General features: G+C 55.7%; 1 protein-coding gene across 4 annotated transcripts in view; it reads right to left on the bottom strand.

Moving 5' to 3' along the window:
• The window catches only part of STAT3 (signal transducer and activator of transcription 3), a 34,853-nt gene extending 16,249 nt beyond the window's left edge, over nt 1-18,604 (bottom strand). For 3 of the 4 annotated variants that reach the window (XM_048829979.2, XM_048829978.2, XM_075123727.1), the window contains exons 1-2: nt 18,465-18,604; nt 1,025-1,171 (exon numbers count right to left, since the gene is read on the bottom strand). In XM_048829979.2, coding sequence (XP_048685936.1) covers nt 1,025-1,152 — 128 coding nt within the window. In that variant the 5' untranslated portion in view covers nt 1,153-1,171; nt 18,465-18,604. Of the gene's footprint in view, nt 1-1,024; nt 1,172-18,464 lie in introns of those variants that run through there. The other variant, XM_048829983.2, reaches the window with a different exon arrangement.
• Between the last annotated feature and the right edge of the window lie 539 nt (nt 18,605-19,143).

Here is a 19,143-nt window from a genome sequence, read left to right on the forward strand (position 1 = left end):
GGGACTGAACTAAACACGCAGAGCGGGTGCAAGCAGGGGGTAGGAACAGTCCGTGCCACCAGCACGGGCCCCACTCTGCTCACCCCAGCCTTAGCCCAGGGCGACTCCATCGGCCGCATGGGAGCGACTCCCACCTGCACAGTGAGAGCAGGCCCAGGCTCCCTGCTGGGGTGTGACCCCTGGGCACCCAGCTGCCTGCCGAGGGCCCCCTAGGCAAGCCCCAGCGAGAGCAAGAGGCGCCGTCTGCACACCTGAGTCAAGTGGCTGCAGAAACCTGCTCATCCGTGCGCATAGGCCCGACTCACTCATGCAGGCAGCTGTGCATGCAAATTCTACGGGGACGTTTTTAGGCTGCCCGACAGCTCGGCCTGAGTCAGTCTTCGCAAGCCGAGTACGCGCTCTGCATCGGTCCCCTCCACCTCCCACCGCGGGGAGAGTCTGCAAGAGCCAGCGCCCAGTCCCAGACCCGCTTGCGATGTGTCAAATCCACCATTAAAAGTGCTCCAGCCAGCCCCGAGCCCCCAGGCTGCCCTACCTGCCTGCAGGTGTGACACATACCAACGTTCACCACCTTGGCAGCGTCAGGTCGCCCAGTGACACAGGAGAGAGGGGAGGGGGAAGTGCTTGTGTTTGCAAATTCCTCCACCGGCTCCGGTTCTAGGAGAGATGCTCAGCAATGGCCAGATTCACCCTCTGCAAAGGGCTAAGCACCAGGGCCAGGCAGCCTGAAACCCCCCAGGCGTGACTTCAGTGGCATCTCGTCCTGGTATTGGCCCCGGGCATGGGAGAGGGTCATCCAGACAGCCACAGCAGGCCAGAGTGCTGCCACGCCATTTGGCAACAGCAGCCCAAGCGCAGGAGGTTTGGACAGAGGAATTGCCAGGCCAGGTGCCCACCGAGTGCAGTTTCCCGCCCCCAGCCGCTGCGGTTACGGGATACCCACCCCAGGTAAGTCCCTGCCTGACCCCCATGCGCTGGAGGCTGGCTCATGCCCTGAAGCAGGCGGGGAGACACGAGGACTTACCAGTCCTGGCTTTCGATCCAGGGGGCCAGGAACTGCCTGAGCTCCATGGGGAAGCTGTCACTATACAGCTGATGCAGCTGCTCCAGATAGCGCGTGTCCAGCTGCTGCAGCTGGTTCCATTGTGCCATCTCGTCCGACTCTGGACACCTGGCAACACAGGGAGAACCGCGTCAGAGCCGCAGGGATGCCGAGCTGCAGGGGGCCGCCGCGGGCTTCAGGGCGCGTCTTTGTTCACCGGGGAACAATTCCTGCGAGGCGTCTGCCACAGCGTCAGACCCATACGCTGGAGTGACTAGTGATTGTCATCACAGGCCTGTGGGGAGGGTCCCGGTCAGATTTTAAACACCACCCCCCGTTTTGCCAGGCTCCTAGCCCCACTGGTGGGCCGCCTGAAAGGGTGGCATCTCCCATGCTTGATCTTCGCCCAAAGTTCGGTTTTATTTAAGGTTGATGGAAATCCCCTGGGCCATTTCTGAATTCAGCAGAAAGAACGGACCCGGTCTTCCCCATTTTCAGAGGCGTTCCTGGCTTTGTTATTGCCCCTCTGCCTACAGGAGACAAAAATAACTCCCCTAAACACTGCAGAGCAGCCTGCCCTGAGCGCCTCCCCCGGACAAGTGGGACTTGCCAGAAGTGTTTCTATGAATCCTGTGCATGTGTGACGAAGTGGGACTGTTCTTAATGTTTCCTCTGAATAGTGTGGGGGTGCCTCAGTTTCCCCTATGCAATTCTTAAGTATCTAGGTGGTGGGATAAGAGTGTATGATCACTGCAGAGCCCTAGAGGGCAGGTGTGTGCAGGGGTCTGGACACAGAGAATGACCGACACCCTGTTTCCTGGCCACTGATGGCCTGGGCCCTTCCCCCCTGCAAGGTGAGAGCTAAAGGGTTGGAGAACAAAGGAATCAGGTGACCTCCTGACCCGGGAAAGGGACAAAGCCCAGAGGAGGTGGGGCTGGAGGGAGTTTCAGTTTGGGGCTGGCTGGGACATGGAGTGAAGGGCAGACGTGGTTGTCTGGCTCACTGCCCCCAAAATGGACCCAGCTGAGCGGTCCTGTTCTCTGCACCTACAAGCTCTGTTTTAGACCCTGTTCCTGTCGTCTAATAAACCTCTGTTTTACTGGCTGGCTGAGAGTCACGTCTGACTGCGGAGTTGGGGTGCAGGACCCTCTGGCTTCCCCAAGACCCCTACCTGAGCAGACTCGCTGGGGGAAGCGCACGGAGGGGCAGAGGATGCTGAATGCTCCGAGGTCAGACCCAGGAAGGTGGAAGCTGGGTGAGCTGTGTGTCCTGAAGACAGGCTGCTCCCAGAAAGGAGACTTCCCCAGAGTCCTGACTGGCTTCATAGGGAGCGTTCCAGAGCATCGCCCAGGGACTCCGTGACAGCATGCCTCAATTTCCCCCTACACTTTGCATTGCTGTTGGGGGGGAGGGATGGGGGAAAGGATTACGTTTGCTCTCAGGGCAGACTAACAGCGAAGCAAGGGGGCTGCAGCCCAGTGTGGTCCGCCCTGAAGGTAGAGGGGCTCCCCTGGGGGTCTGGCACACTGATTGGTTCTGATCAAAAGCTGGGGTATAGCTCCGATCCTGTGGATCCAGGACACCAGGACTAGCTGCTATGGGCCAGATAACAGGCTGTTGGCTTCCCCAGGATCTCACGGAAAGGCTCCATGCAACACTCAGCAGGACAGGTTGAAGGACACACTAAAACAGAGGTAGGACCAAGTTCTCTGACTAGGGGATTTAGAGACGCCTCAGGAATAAAAGACAAATCCGACAACCTTAATCTCAGGCCTATCTTCTGACCCATCTGCCCTAGGGTCCATCTGCAACTGGAAAGAACCTTGGTCTAGAATGAGCTGCCAGAGTGAACAGATCTCCGGTCATTAGCATAATAGGGCAGCTAGAATTTGAAGGTTAAAATTCACCCTGGTGCAGTGTCAGCCCACGCTCCCCTCTCACCCTTTCCTGCACAGGCCTGTGCTGGCCCCCTGCGCAGGAGTGAAATTCACCCTGCAACACGAGGACCTCGCACGCGCTGGTTTTCAGGAGCTCGATGCTACGGCACAAGCCCCAGGCTTCGCTCTGTGGTCCCTGGGGGCGGACATGCACCCGACTAGCGTTCTGTCACAGAGCCTGGCTCCAGGCAGTGCTGTGGTTGCATCTGATGAAGTGAGCTGTAGCTCACGAAAGTTTATGCTCAGATAAATGGGTTAGTCTCTAAGGTGCCACAAGTCCTCCTGTTCTTTTTGCGGATACAGACTAACATGGCTGCTACTCTGAAACCTGTGGTTAGAAGGTTAATGAGGAAAATCAAACAAGAGGCTAGAGCATCCTGGTAGGCCACTTCTCCTGCCCCCCGCCCCCTTTCTGCTGCCAGGATACAACTGCACCTACTTGTCCACCCATCCACCAACAGCAGGGAAGTGCACTGAGAGAGGCGGCTCCCAGGCATTTGCTCAGGGTTAGTTTGATGCCACTGAGCGCAAGACCCCAGGACATTGATTTCCCATTGAGGCCCCTAAGACACACGACACATTCCATCCACAGGGGTCTTCGGGGCTCCGTTCGAGAGCCCCTGGCCTTTTGCCTGTCTTCTCGTTAGTACAGCAACTGGTTTTCTGGGCCGCTGGAGCGTTTTCACCCACGCATGCTGGGCTGGCCAGAGATCGACACCATTTCAGTTCAGCAACACAGAAAGCAAAAGTCAGATTCTCCCAGGCGAGCCATTTCCTACGTGCAATAACACTTCTGCCTTGGACCAGAGCCAAGCACCTTTTGAGAACGAGCTGGTTTCAAAACCAAAATCATTGAGTTGTAGCCCCAGCCACCGACACGGCCCGGGATCCTGAAGGCAGCCCCCTTCCACACAATTCACGCTCGCCCTTAGAGCTGGCAAGGTCCCTGACTATTTTGCATCTTCTACTCATCTGGAGGTGGGCGTGGACCGAAGATCTTCTCTTTGGTGAGCGGCTAGGCACGGCCGCGGTAGAGGTCTCTTTATTAAAGCATGAGCAAGCCACAGGAAGCAGCATACCCGCGACTAATGCTGCTGAAGAGCAGCCAGTTACCAGTGCGCCTTCTCCCTTCAACCCAACCAGTAGCAGCTTCCGCACCGCTCAGGGCCCGCAGGGGCAATGTCATGTCCCGGCTGCCACCAGGCACAGGAGCCGCCCAGACGCCAACCCGGCACAACGAGACTCCGGACAACAGAGAGAGTCACACTTGCTCCTCGGGGAAGAGGACCAGGAGGCTGCAGGCAGACACGGGAGTTCACGACGGCCGCAGCTTTCAGTTAGGAGCCTGGATAGGACGTGCGTTTGGCTGGCTAGAGGGGCCCTGCCACTGACTTCCATGGGCCTGCAACGCCTCTGGGGAAAACCCATCCCCGTTTTAGGTGCCTCACTTTCAGCTCCTGATTCAGCAGAGCCCGTAAGGACGCGCTTGCCCACCCTGGTTCAAGGCGGTGGCTCAGGCCCGGACGACGTGCTTGGTACACCCCCCCCGGTTCAAGGCGGTGGCTCGGGCCTGGACAACGTGCTTGACACCCCCCCGGTTCAAGGCAGTGGCTCGGGCCTGGACAACGTGCTTGCTGAGCAGGATGGGACTGCTCGCCTTTCTGGGTGAGGTGCATGCCTCAGGGACCCCTCGGGCTCCTGTTCAGCAAAGCTGCTCCTGGCTTCCTACCTGCAACTGGCGGTCAGGATGGCTCTGCTGCAGCAGCCCAAGACCCGCATGGATTTGCACCCCACACAACCCTCTATGTTCAGCACCAGAGGACAGTGCCCAGCGGCTCCGGCTTGGGAACTCCCAGGACACAGCCTTGGTCTACGCAAAGGAAGAGTGAACCCTGAGCCACAGGCCAAACCCACATCACTGGGAGATTAAAGAGACACGCTGAGGGGGCAGTGGGTGTGTGCTGTCCTCAGGAAGATCTCCCCCTCCCTCCCTTACAAACCCACCAGCGCCCCTCACGACATTACATGGCCCAATGGCTTTAACATACATCCTGTAAACACCGGGGGAACGACTCCTGGCGAGCCGACCCCGTCTCCTCTTGCAACCGGAGGTGGGCACCAAGCACGAAGATGAGTAATCAAGAAACAAGCAGCCCACACAGCTCAGAGCACCAATAACCCTGCTCCGACTCGAGAGCCAGTCTCTCACAAGTGCTGAAGAGTTTCAGGCTCTAACCCTCCCCCATGCCCCTACCTGCAAAGATTTAATCCCCCACCTGCCTCAGCGCTGGTGTTAGGAGTCCAAATCTTGCTAGTTTGGCTATTCAAGCCTCCAAGCGAAGGCTGACCATGGAGAGGCTGAGAAGACACAGATCGGCACACAACACAATATCCACGCGACTTGGACCCAACGAGGGAACTCTGCCCTGGGCAGAGGGGCAGCTCCAGGGCCACGTGCCAGGTTAGTGGGATTTCGGTGGTGCACAGGCCTGGTGCACAGGCCTGGTGCACAGGGTGAGCTTCACCCCAGTGGGACACACAAGTCACCCCAGAAGCAATTCTGAAGAGCCATGGAGAGGCAGCCTAGCCTGTGCGCTGCACAGCGCCCCTCAGAGCCAAACCCTGAGGAGAGCTGCCGATATTTAAATGGCTACGGCCCCGATTCAGCAAAGGACTTAAGCACACAAGCTGCTTAAAGTATTTGCTGAATCGGGACCCAAGGCCCTAGAGTTTGATCCTGTCGACTTCACACAGCTTCAGCAGGAATTGTGCCTGCCCGAGGCTGCAGGATCAGGGAGCTGTAGGAATCCTTGGTTCAGAAAGCAGAGATCTGCAGAGACCTTTGCACCAACTGGGACTTACACCGTGAACCTTCTCCCCCACCCCACCCTCTCTTGAGCACAGTCCACAAGACTTCCCAGCACTTCAAAAGGAGGAGTGAACCAATCAGGCAGAAGGGTCTGCAGTTTAGATTTGGAAGTGGAGCTCTCGTCCCATCACTATGCAAATCTCCCTACAGCGAAGCCAACCCCCAGCTATCCCTGCCAGAAACATCCCCCTGCCAAGGCCCGGCTCTGTCCACGCAACACAGAACATTTTCGGTAGGCTCCCTACCTTCACCTGGAAGGGCTCTTAACCAGCCCAGAGCAGCCAGTTACGTGACTTCAGCAGAATGCCGATACACACCCGGCCACAAACCAGACTCTACCTTGATTCTCGTCTTTGGTTTCCCTCCAGAACCAGCGCTGGGAATGAGCCACCCGACTTACAGTAAGTGCAGGAGGTGGAGACTGCCAGGAACCACAACAGAAACGAGGAAGAAATAACTCTTGGGTTTATTCCATGTGTGTCAATGGGAATCAAACAAAAACTAGCAGGGGAAACCGTGGCTTGTTCACTGGGCAATCTGCAACTCTGTGAAGGCGTGAGCAAATTCAGTCACCACTGAAAGGTCAGCTGAGCGCAACCAGCTACCGCTAAAGTTCAGCTGAGCGAACCTCGTCACGGGTAATTTTGCTTTTAAACCAACATTTCAGCCTGTGAAGTATCGGGGTGAGATGCTGTGTCAGTTCAGTATCTCAGCCAGAAATGGCGGGAGATGGACAGCAGCAGATGGGCTGTGTGACAAAGTGGGACTGTTCTTAATGTTTCCTCTGAATAGTGTGGGGGTGCCTCAGTTTCCCCTAGGCAGTTCTTAAGTATCTAGGGGGTGGGGTAAGGGTGTATGATCATTGCAGAGCCCTAGAGGGCAGGTGTGTGCAGGGGTCTGGACACAGAGAATGGCCGACACCCTGTTTCCTGGCAACTGATGGCCTGGGCCCTTCCCCCCTGCAAGGTGAGAGCTAAAGGGTTGGAGAACAAAGGAATCAGGTGACCTCCTGGCCCGGGAAAGGAACAAAGCCCAGGGGAGGAGGGGCTGGAGGGGGTTTCAGTTTGGGGCTGGCTGGGACATGGAGTGAAGTGCAGACGTGGTTGTCTGGCTCACTGCCCCCCAGAATGGACCCAGCTGAGGGGTCCCATTCTCTGCACCTGCAAGCTCTGTTTTAGACCATGTTCCTGTCGTCTAATAAACCTTCTGTTTTACTGGCTGGCTGAGAGTCACGTCTGACTGCGAAGTTGGGGTGCAGGACCCTCTGGCTTCCCCAGGAGCACCGCCTGAGCGGACTCGCTGTGGGAAGCGCACGGAGAGGCAGAGGATGCTGAATGCTCCAAGGTCAGACCCAGGAAGGTGGAAGCTGTGTGAGCTGTGTGTCCTGAAGACAGGCTGCTCACAGAAAGGCGACTACCCCAGAGTCCTGACTGACTTCATGGGGAGCAGTTCCAGAGCATCGCCCAGGGACTCCGTGACAGGCTGGCATTGCAGTAACTAGAGTTCGGTCCCCCTGAGACAGGCCAGGGCAGAGTGAGAAGCTAGGAGTGGTCATGGGTCACAACGGGACCTTTGCATTTTGCTTTGTCTGTCTGTCCCGAGAGCAATGCAGGGGGTCACAGCCTGGAGAAACAGGGAGAAAACCACAGCCTGGAGAAACCATTCCCTCTCTTGCTGGGCTTGCACGGTTATAACCCTACTGACTTCCACAGGGGTAGCTCCCACTCTGTGCCAGAGGGCAGCCGGGACCTACAGCTTCGGTGATGGTAAATAACGGTGGGGAAAGCCCAGGACAGGTAACCCCACATGAAAGCAATCCAAGCAAATATTACAGGACAAGCTGGCAGTTGGGAGAGCCTGATTTTGTGGAGTTGGGGGTGTGAGAGGTCACAGGAAGCATCTCAGATCCCATCACATGCCTTCAGTCACTCCCTGCACTCGCCACCTTCTGAAAGTCATTGGAGTTAGAGATGGGGAAACCCCCCCAGCCACTCCCAGCAGTTCAGGGTGGATTTCTGCAAGCCCTGAAGCCGAGTCTAGGCTTAGACGCCTGCAGGCAAAGGAGCAGCTCAGCAGGATGAGGAAGCACAAATCACACACATCAGACCAGAGTGAGAACAGCTGCTTCTCTGCTTCTGTTTTAGCAGCAGCCAAAGACCTGAATCTGAAGAAAGAGAAACTTACCAAAGCTGCAGTTTCATAGTAATCAAGCTGTTTTCCCTCCTCCGCCTGCCAGGGCGCCAGACCCTCGTGTGGATTAGCAAAACTGCTGCAAACTTGTAACGTTCAGCACCTTGGAGCCTAACATGGGTCAAACTAAAGGAGTACTTGTGGCACCTTAGAGACTAACCAATTTATTTGAGCATGAGCTTTCGTGAGCTACAGCTCACTTCATCTGATGAAGTCTCTAAGGTGCCACAAGTACTCCTTTTCTTTTTGCAAATACAGACTAACACGGCTGTTCCTCTGAAATGGGTCAAACTAGATACTCAAAGGGAGGCATCCAGAACATGAAACTACTTGGAGAAAGTTTAGCCCTAGGTGACCTGCCCACAACCAAGCCCTGAGGCCTGATCCCTAAACAAGTAAAACAAACCAGCGGAACATTGTGCATTGTAATAAAACCAAAACTGAGCTCTTATGCCAAAACCAGGAGTCTATCAAGCACACCACAGCAGCGCCGTTCCATGTCTCCTACGCTCCTCTGCGGCGCCAAAAGGCTGCAGCCCAAGCTGGGGAACGGCGTAACCGGGTTTGGCAGCGATCGCTCTCCGCGCTCGTCTGTCCGCATAGGGCAGGTGCGGGCGCCCTGGAGCCCACGTCGCCAGTTTCACAAAGCCCCGAGATAGTCTCCTATCAGCTCTAAAAGGCTTCCAAACTAAACCGGCTCCAACCCTGATGGAGCAGCTGCTTTTTGCAGCTCACCGCAGATGAAATTAGCAAAACCATGAAGCTTAGAAAGCCAATTTGACCCCCAGCCCTCCGAGTGCTTCCCAATGGGGAGCTCAAGTGACAGCTGGGGAGAGACACCTGGAGAGAGGGAAGGTTCATCCCAACCTCACAGAGGGTAATGACTTAAAGCCAAAACCTGCTACCGTCTGGCTCCCCCCAGCTCCAGCCAGCCAAACCCAGGATGCTGGCAGTATCTCCCATCTGAAGAGGCCAGCGGTGCTCGGAGGGACTGATCCGGTGCTTGCTGGAGTCAATGGACAGGCTCCTCTTAGCATCGGTGGCTTTGCACTGACCCTTCTTTGCCCAGGGACTGTGCCCCAAGTCTGCCATGCTTCACCAGACAGGCTGCTGCTCCTCCAAAGCCTCAGCCCAGACCGTAACCTCTCCCGCTCCCGCAGGTGCTCAGGGACCTCCTGGATTTACAGCTGCACCCACCAGTGTCCCCTTGTAGCTGCTGCGAGCTCGGAGATGTTTGCATGGGCTCCCCTCCCATTCACACTCCTGCAGAACATCCCTGGGATGCTCACTGCCCTTGGATGGGGTGGGAAACAACACTGGAGAAATACAGAGCAGCCTGCCTGGTCCACAGACTACAGCCTGCCCACATGGAGATTTCAGCCACTTGGATTCTCCGAAAGAAAAGGAGGACTTGTGGCACCTTAGAGACTAACCAATGCATCCGATGAAGTGAGCTGTAGCTCACGAAAGCTTATGCTCAAATAAATTGGTTAGTCTCTAAGGGGCCACAAGTACGCCTGTTCTTTTTGCGAATACAGACTAACACGGCTGCTACTCTGAAACTTGGATTCTCTGAAGTGTCTTTACCACATTACAGAACAACCCTCCTCTCTCCGCCTCCCAGGCATGCGTGGGGGGAATCCCGAGTACTCCTCACTCCCTCTAGCCATTGCACAGCGGGGGAGAAATGGCAGGTCCTCGGAGATCTCGACCAAAGCATAGGTCGCTATGTGACTCGGCACAGAATTGGGGGCTGTCTAGATACAGCCACACGGCCAAAAATGTATTACGTAATCAGGTAACTCCAGTCACTGTCCTCAGAGCCCCCTTCTCCACAAGGCCTTCTAGTCAGCCTTTTCATGGAGAGCAAAGCACCGTGCTTACAGGACCTGTCCCCTCCAACAGTCGGACTGCCCTCTTACTCCTAATGCCAGGAGAGCCGGACACCTGCTTCCTGGAAGAGCTGCCCCTGGGGCAGTGCTATCACGCACCCTGAACACCTTCCAGGAGACCGCAGAGCGTGGCAGGAGCCTCGCTACAGGGGGTGTTTCCCTACTAAGCCCAGGAAACACAAACCCAGCCTCCAGCACAGCTGAACTTGTGCCCCACTCCGTCTTTCATAAACATCATTTGAAACTACTCAGATGACGCCTGGAGCGTGGCTGTTCGCACGGCTAGACAGGTGTCGGCAGCCCGAAACCAAGATCCCCGGGCTGCAGCGCGGCAGGGACGTTCTGACCACGTCAGCCACGGCTCGCTTCCGGGAACAGTTCCTGTACTGGGTGCCAAACCAGTCTGGGCTTCTGTTTGGCTGCGAAATGCTTCTGAGTTCCCACGGCAAGCCCCAGGCAGGCCCAGCTGCAGAGAACACTGCTTCCAGGAGCAGGCCCCGCACACGCACTCTCTAAATCAACCCCCGGACACAGGACCCGCAGGCCGACTGGAGCCAGGAACAGTTGGCCACGTAAATCACCCCAGAGAGCTACGGGCTGAGCTTGCCTCAGGCTCTCCCTCAGCTCCAAGCCGGGGGGCGAGTGGGGACTCATTGCACCCTGTCCAGTATTCACCGTGCCCCTCCCCAAACCCCCGCCTGTCTGTCTGTCCCATCTACCGCTTACGTCTTGCCTCTTGTCAACCTGCTGGGGCAGAAGCTGCTAGTTCCTAGGTGGGCAGAACAGCCAGCGCAGCGGGGCCCCTCGCGGCCAGAGCCTCTGGGGCTGCCACCATCCAAACGGCCACTCACAAAAGCATCTCAAGGTGAATTTGCAGAGTTAAAATACTCTGCCCACGCTGCACGGGGCTCAGCTCCTCCGCCACGCACTGATCCCACCCAGGGGGAAGGGAAGGAAAGGGTTCAGGATGCGCTAGGCTGACTGGCCCACCACCAAGCTAGCAACAGACAGCAAAGCACGACGGAAGGGCTGGAAGCTTTCACCTGGGGCAGCTTTGCCATCTCCTCTTTCCTGCCGCTCTGCCCAGAGGCGGGGTACAGAATTGAATGCAAGGGGCTCCTATCCTGGGGGGGAAGTTAGCCACCGGCGTGGCTGCATCCGTGCCAATGGCTAGCAAAGTGTCCTAGACTACTATGCCAGCAGGGACGACCGATCATCTGGTCTGAACCTCCCACATTACACAGGCCACAGCCCAGCCCTGAATTAACGCGTTGGAACTAGAGCAGCCCTCGTTAGAAAAATGTCCTCTCTCAATTTAAAAATTGCCAGGGATGGAGAATCCAGCCCAGCCCTCAGTAACTTGTTCCAAGGGTTAATTCCCCTCCCTGTTAAAAACCATGACTCATCCCCAGTCCAACTTGTCCAGCTTCCACTTCCGGCCGGGGGGGTTGTTACACATCTTTATCTGCTAGATGGACGAGCCTCATCAAAACTCTGCCCCCATCCAGGTCCTAACAGACCGATCCACTCAGGCTTTCACCTTCTTTTTACTGGGCTAAACGTCTTGAACTGGCCGGGTCTATCACAAAAAGCATGTTCTCCCAGCCTGTATCGTTCTCCCAGCTCCTCTCTATAATTTATTAACATCCTTCTTGAACTGCTGGCACCAGAACAGGACACCGGATTCCCGGCAGTAGTCAGATCACTGCCAAATACAAAGGCAATACAGGTCATCCGCCCCCACCCTGTTTATGCACCCAAGGATCATATTGGCCCTTCTGGCAGTGGGGTTGCACTGGGAGATCTTGTTCAGCTCATTACCCAGCATGAGCCCCAAGTCTTCTGAGCCCCTGCTTCCCAGGGCACAGTCCCCCATCCTGCAGGCCTGGCTGATGCTCTTTGTTCCTAGATGTGTCATTTACCAGTAACCATATTAAATGTATATTGTTGGCTTGCACCAAGCGATCCAGACGGCTCTGTATCAATGACTGTCCCCTTCAGTATTTACCACTCCCCCAATCTTTGGGTCATCTGCAAACTTGATCAGTGATTTCATGTATTCTTCCAGGTCATGGATACAAATGTTAACTAGCATAGGGCCAAGAACTGATCCCTGCAGGCCCCTACTAGAAACACTCCCGCTCAATGATTTCCTGTTTACAGTTCCATTGAGACCTACCAGTCAGTCAGTTTAACCCATTTAGCATGTGTTATGTGGATTTTATTGTTCTAGTTTTTAAAATCAAAATGTTGTGCAGTACGTCTTACCGAAGTCTGGGCTACCAATGCTATTCCCTTTATCATCCAACCTTGTAATTGCATCAAAAATATCTGTATCAAGTTAGTCAGACAGGGTCTATTTTCCATAAACCCATGTTGATTGGTATTAATTACATTACCCTCCCTTAATTCTATATTAATCCAGTCCTGTCTCAGCCATTCCCATTACTTTGCCTGAGATCAACATCAGGCTGACAGGTCTGTAATTATCTGGGTTGGCCTATTTACCCTTTCCAGATACTGTCACATGAACTTTCTTCCAGTCCTCTGGGACTTCCCCAGTGCCTGAAGTGTTATTGAAAAAAAAAAAAAAATCAACATTAATGGTCGATTGAGCTCCTCGGCCAGCTCTTTTAAGACCCTTGGGTGCAAATTATCTGGACCTGCCAATTTAAAAACAGCTAACTTCAGCAGCTGATGCTGAACACACTTCTGAGCTACTATTGGAATTGAAAGCGTTTCATCATACGACGACTAGATCATATCTAGGTGTTTCCCCCCCAAATACCAAACAAATATTTCCTAAACACTTCTCCCTGTGCTGCATCATTGCTGACAATTGTAGGTGCTGCTCCAGTGCAAGCAGTGACTGGCACCAGTGTGGCCACCTACAGTAGATGTTTGTGTTGGTGACTAAAGCCCCAAGAGAAAGGAGGAAGAGCTACTCCGTCTCCCACCAGCCTTCTGGTCACTTGCATTCTTAAAGCTTTCATCTGACTAACCTTGAAGCTTTAATGGGTCCCTCACCCACCTAACCCAGATTTGCTACTGCTCCGTCTTCCCAGCCTAGGTTTAAAGATCTGAGGGATGAACCTTTCCGATTCTGCCTGGCTTAGGTCTCTCTGTGGTTAGCCTCTCCTTTCATCTCTGGAGCAGAGCCAGCATGTAACCATGCTGAATGCACAGTCTGACATCACACAGGCACTCGGTGAAACAAACAGAGACTGCGCGAAGGTACAAAACGGAGATGCGAGAACATTCACCTCGGGTTTCCTTGGTTACGCTATAGCAGCACTGGAGGTGTGCGGGGGGGGGGGGGGGGACAACAGGTAACTCGGATCACTGCTAGCAAGGGACAGGCCTGCACGGCAAAATTTCCTCCTCAAGAGGCAAAAGAAATATACACTGGAACATTACTTCAGCCTGAATGGAGGACTGGCTTCCTCCCAAACAGCTTGCAGACGCCGTTATTTTCCTAGCATGCTTCATTTGGGACCCAACTTCCTGAGCCATTACTGCACCATGCCAGCAATTATGGGAGGCCATTTTAAGTTGATGCATTAAATGAGCCATGTCACAGCACGCACAATTCTCTCCTGCACCCTAGCAGCTGAATAGAGCCACAAGGATCATTAAACTCCACTGTATCTTGCTGTGGTGGAGGGCAGGGGTGCGTCATGAAGGGTTAAAGAATAGCTTCCGTCAGTCCTTGCACTTTGAACGCTTGATCTCCTGCCTTGGCAGGCATTCCCGGGAACGTCACTCTCTAGTGAGCCAGAGGTGCTGTTTAACTGACAGACGCCACCAATCGCTCTCCTGCAAACAACCTGTGCGCTGGGGACTGAGTTCTGAAATGCAGCTGAGGAACCATGCAGTGCAATCTGTGATCCAGATCTCCTTGGGATGGGGGGGAGGGTTGTAATGAACCCAAAATGCAGCAGCGAATGCTGAAGTCAGCATGCCGAGTGGGGAGCTGCTAGGCAAGCTGCAGGGGACAGCCAGACCCCTCCAAAGAGCCCCTGTTTTCTCAGAATACTCCGGGGCTATTCTCACGCCTCCACCGTGCCAAGCCAGGAGAATGATGCCCTGCAGCTTGCTGGGTAAGGCAGGCTGGAAAACAGGAATTCTCCTTCATGAAAAATGCTGAGGTTCCACCACATTTCCATTCCACACTGGAATAAAACCGAGAGCAAGAGAAAGGCGTGCACACCAAAAGACCCAAAAGCTTGGTGCTTCTGGCACTCACCTGGGATGCGGGAGACCCAACTTGGAGTCCCTGCTCCAAGTCAGGCAGAGAAGGGATACCTGGATCTCCCACGTGCCTTAATCACCAGGCTAGGAGAGGGTGGGTCTCTGTCTCCCTCCCTCCCATCCTGGACCCGAGAAATCTCCTCAACAAACTTTTCATCAAAATGTTTTGGTGTTGATAAATTGGTATTTTCCAACGAAGAAACAGCGAGGGAAACAATTCCCAACCCACTCTCAGCAGAGGTCCTGTCTGTGGGAGAGTGATTCCTGCCACCCACTAGCACCCACCGAAGCTTTCAAATGAACTTCTCTTCCTTGTCCGTTTGTGAGGCTGCAGGTTTGTGAGGCTGCAGCAGTAGATGAACAGAACTTCCCCAGCTCACACGAAGTTCTACCTGGCTGTCTGTAGCATGACAAAACATATGGACTTCTTCTCCTGTAAAAGAGAAAGTATGTTGCCCCAGGCAAATGGGCAAATAGGGTTTGCACGGCTGGTTTAATGAGCGAACATGACTCTCCGGGTTCAGGTGGCCAAGAAAAGCAACCCTGGACAAGGAAAGGAGTTCTTGTGGCACCTTAGAGACTAACCAATTTATTTGAGCATGAGCTTTCGTGAGCTACAGCTCACTTCATCAGATGTTTACCGTGGAAACTGCAGCAGACTTTATATACACACAGAGAATATGAAACAATACCTCCTCCCACCCCACTGTCCTGCTGGTAATAGCTTATCTAAAGTGATCAACAGGTGGGCCATTTCCAGCACAAATCCAGGTTCTCACCCTCCACCCCCCCACACAAATTCACTCTCCTGCTGGTGCTAGGAGAAAGTCAAGTAATCAATGCAGAGATTTAGGAAAGGGTGAAGGATGGTGCGGCTGTTCGGTGCTAGCCAGGAACCCGGGGAATAGTCCATGTGCTACCACAGAGTCCCTGAGTAACCTTGGGAAAGTCACTTAGTCTCTCTGCCCCTCATTGCCTCATCTGTAAAATGGGGAGAATACACCCACCGGTGGATTGAGAGGCGCTCGGATGCTGCGGTCGTTGGGGCCAGGTAAGGACTTAAGAGGTTCCCTGACACCGTGCTGAAAATCATCCACCATCATGAACCCCAGACCTTGCGTTTCACCCAAGGTGCCAGTTTTCTTACTAAAGACAAAGGTCTGGCCCAGCTGAGACCTGAACCAGCACAAAACACACTCTCACTGTGATTCTTTAAGAGCAGTTGCAACAAGCAAAGGAGAATAAAATGCAACCCAGAGTTCACATCTGTTGGAAACATGAATCAGCTCGCTAAGCCCTGGGTTGACCAAATACAGAACCAAAATTTCTGGTTTTCAGTCTCGATTACCAGTAATCTCAGCCAGCCAGCAGTTTTGACCGGTGTTAATGCAACACCTTTAAAGAAAGGTTCCACAGGCTCAGCTAGAAATCCTTATTCTTACGCATTGTGAATTTCACAGTGCCCGAGAGCAGTCTGTGGGGCGCTCAAGGCCAGAACCCAATAAAAAACTAGATTTTTGAATGTCCACAGTTTGGCTTCAGTTCATAGATTCCCCAGTTCATCTACTCCAAGAAGGCAGTTGACAGCCAAAGCTTCCTGAAATGTCATTTTAAAATGCACCGAACTCTAGGAGCGCATTCACTGAATGAACAAGGCCATCTCTACACTGTTACTGTGTTTGCAGGGCAGTTGCAGAACTTTGATAATCAAGGCTCTGAGTAAGATGTACAGCAAACACGGTCACCCCAGGGCTAACTGCAGAGGCTGGTTAGAGGGAGGAGTGCTCAGGGTCAGAGTCTGGATGTTTTACAGATTGGCTGGTATTGACCAGACTGTTCTTTCCTTGCAATAACCAACAGGGATTTGTGGGAGGGACCATGGGCAGCTACGGCTGCCAGGTGTCCTGTTTTCAACTGGACCACCACTAGAAGTCGTTGGTGGGGCTGGCAGGCTCCCTACCTGGCTCCCCAGAAGCAGCGACATGTCCCTCAGCTCCCAGGCAGAGGCGCACCCAGAGGAATTTACGCACCAGTTCCGCAGCTCCCATTGGCCGGGAACCGCAGCTAATGGGAGATGCAGGGGCGGTGCCTGCGGGCAGGGGCAATGCACAGAACTGCCTGGCCACATCTCCGCCTAGGAGTCAAGGGACATGTCGCCACTTCTGGGAGCCCCCAGGGTAAGCACTGCCAGGAGCCCACACTCCCTCCCACACCCCAATCCCCTGCCCCAGCCCAGAGCCCCCTCCTGCATCCCACACCCTCTCCTGAGCCCCTTCCCACACCCAAACTCCCTCTCAGAGCTGGCACCCTGCACCCCCCCACACCACAACCCTCTGCTCCAGCCTACAGCGCCCTCCCACCCCGAACCCCTCATTTCTGGCCCCACCCTGGAGCCCGTACCCCCACCCCAGAGCCTGTACCCCCTCCCACACCCCAACCCCCATCTCAGCCCAGAGCCCCCTCCTGCACCCCAAATCCCTCATCCTTGGCCCCACCCCAGAGCTCAAAGCCCAACCCCCGACCCAGCCCAGAGCCTCCTCCCACATCCTGAACCCCTCATTTCTGGCCCAACCCCGGTGAGGCCTCAGAGCAGGGGTGTTTGGTTTTGTGCGATTAGAAAGTTAGCAACCCTATGGGCGGTGGGTATCGAAGGTCAGGGAAGGCTAAGCCTCCCCTAACCCCGGCCGTGGCCCCACCCTCGCTCCTCCCCTCCCCTGAAGCTGGCGGGGGACTAAGCTCCAGCTTGCAGCCTGGAGCTCAGGGCTTGGGCTGGCGGATAGATGCTGGAGCGGCTTGGGCCAGCCAGTGGCCTGGGGCAGCTTTGGCCAGCCTAGCAGCAGGCTGGCCAAGGCTCCTCCAGCCATGGGCTTGGGCGGAACTAGGGGCTAACCTCCCTGAAGGTGGGGCTCACCCACCACCCATGGGACACAACTTCCTATTGTAAAAGCGCCAGGTGGTGACATTCACATACACTCTTAGTAATGCTGATTCCATGCCTTTCAGGTACAATGCTCTTACCTATTTCTCTAAGGTGCCAAGCTCATTTCTGGGTGCCAGAGAAATGGCCCCGTTCCCCCCCAGTGGCTACAGACCTAGCACCCCAAGGCAGAGAGAAAGTGGACAATGACTAACAACAAAAGTTAAATTGCAGAGTCTTCTCCTGGCCGAGGGTATGAGACCCACCCAGCATCAATACTGGCCTCAAAAGGAGATTCCAATAATCCAAGCCACTGGATATTAGGTCTTTTTTAACACGCTTCAACTTTATGCATCCCTGCTGCTAGGCAGCAAGAGGCGCAGGGAGCTTACAAACGCTGGCAACGGAGTTTCTCAAACAAAAGACACCTTTTTCTACGGACAGTGCAAACAGACACCCCCCTCCTGCCACTGGCTGGGGCCTTGTGCCCAATTCGCTCAGGAAGTCAAATTCCAGCGAGTAACCTCAGAGTGTGGTAACAGGACGAGTCAGTGGCCCTTGGGGGAACAGCAAAGCAAAGGTGCTTAGCAGCTGAGGCAAGCTTCTCAGTCCAACCCCTAGGTTGATACTGAGTGACAGCAGCACCTGTCGGGTCAGGCTCCCCCTCGCACAGCTGGTCTACCTCTGGGGCAAGAGGCTCCCCCAAGGGAGCCCTGAGCATTCACTGCGGCCCAGAGCCACCTGCATTAACCCAGGCGTGCGGCTGCAGCAGGGCCTGGGGAGAGCCAGCACCCAGGCCAGGCTGATGCAAGACAAGATGGATGTACGAGCAGGGCCGGGTTCCGGCTGCCACGGGCATCGCCACTTTCAGTTTCCTGACCCTTGTTCATTTAAATCTTGCTCTCAGAACAGCCACCAGCCGCTGCCTGGCTCAAAAGAGACAGGCGCCAGGGCAGCCAGCACCCATGGGAGCAGCTACCAGCCCCCCCAGTTTGACCCCAGCACCCATGGGTGCAGCTACCAGCCCCCCGGTCTGACCCAAACACCCATGGGTGCAGCTACCAGCCCCCCTGGTCTGACCCCAGCACCCATGGGTGCAGCCCGCCCTGAGCTACTCCTAGCAGCCTGGCCCCAGCACCCATGGGTGCAGCTACCAGCCCCCCGGTCTGACCCCAGCACCCATGGGTGCAGCTGCTTCCCCCCTAACCCTGCGCCTCCCAGCGGTCTGACCCAAGCACCCGAGGGGGGCGCCCACACGCACTCTTATGCCCGGAGCACCCATGGGAGCAGCACCCCGGGGACCCCCCGGGCCCCGCCCCTTTGCACCCGTCCCCGCGGGGACCCCCGCCAGGCTCCCCAGCTCACCTGCGGGGACGGGGCTCCCAGGCTGGGGGCGGCGTCCGCGGCTCCGGCTGCCTGGGGCGCTCGGCCTCCTGCTCCCTCCGTGGCGGACCAGAAACTTGCGGCCCCTCCGCGGGACACGTCAAGGCGCCGCTGGCCAATGGCGCTCCGCCTTTGCTCATTATTCACGAGGGGACTTGACCTTCTGGCCAATCAGCGCCTCACAGCCGCGAGACTCATTAATTATTCATGAGTTGCCGGGAGGGTGCCCTCGGTGGCTGTTCCGGCATGAATCTTCCCCTCCCGCCGCATGGCCGGGCGAGGGGAGAGGGGAGCCCGGAGGCTCCGGGGGGGGGAGCGGCAAGTGCCGGGAATGTCCATGCGGGAAACTCAGCTGAGTTCCGGGCAGGTCCTGACATCAGCGCGGCGGGGCTGCCGCTGTCCCCGCCCCTTAAAGGGCCAGGGGCACATGGGGGGGCTGAGCCTGGGGGGGCACATGAGGGAGGGAGTACATGGGGGGGGGCTGAACCGAGGGGCGGGGGCACATGGGGGACGTGGGGGGGCTGAGCCTGGGAGGAGGGGCAAAGTGGGGGTGGGGGGCACATGAGGGAGGGAGTACATGGGGGGGCTGAACCTAGGGGCGGGGGGACATGTGGGGCTGAGCCTGGGAAGAGGGGCAAAGTGGGGGTAGGGGGCACATGGT

This window comes from Caretta caretta, chromosome 27 (genome assembly GCF_965140235.1).
Source record: "Caretta caretta isolate rCarCar2 chromosome 27, rCarCar1.hap1, whole genome shotgun sequence".
Classification (NCBI taxonomy): Eukaryota; Metazoa; Chordata; order Testudines; family Cheloniidae; genus Caretta; species Caretta caretta.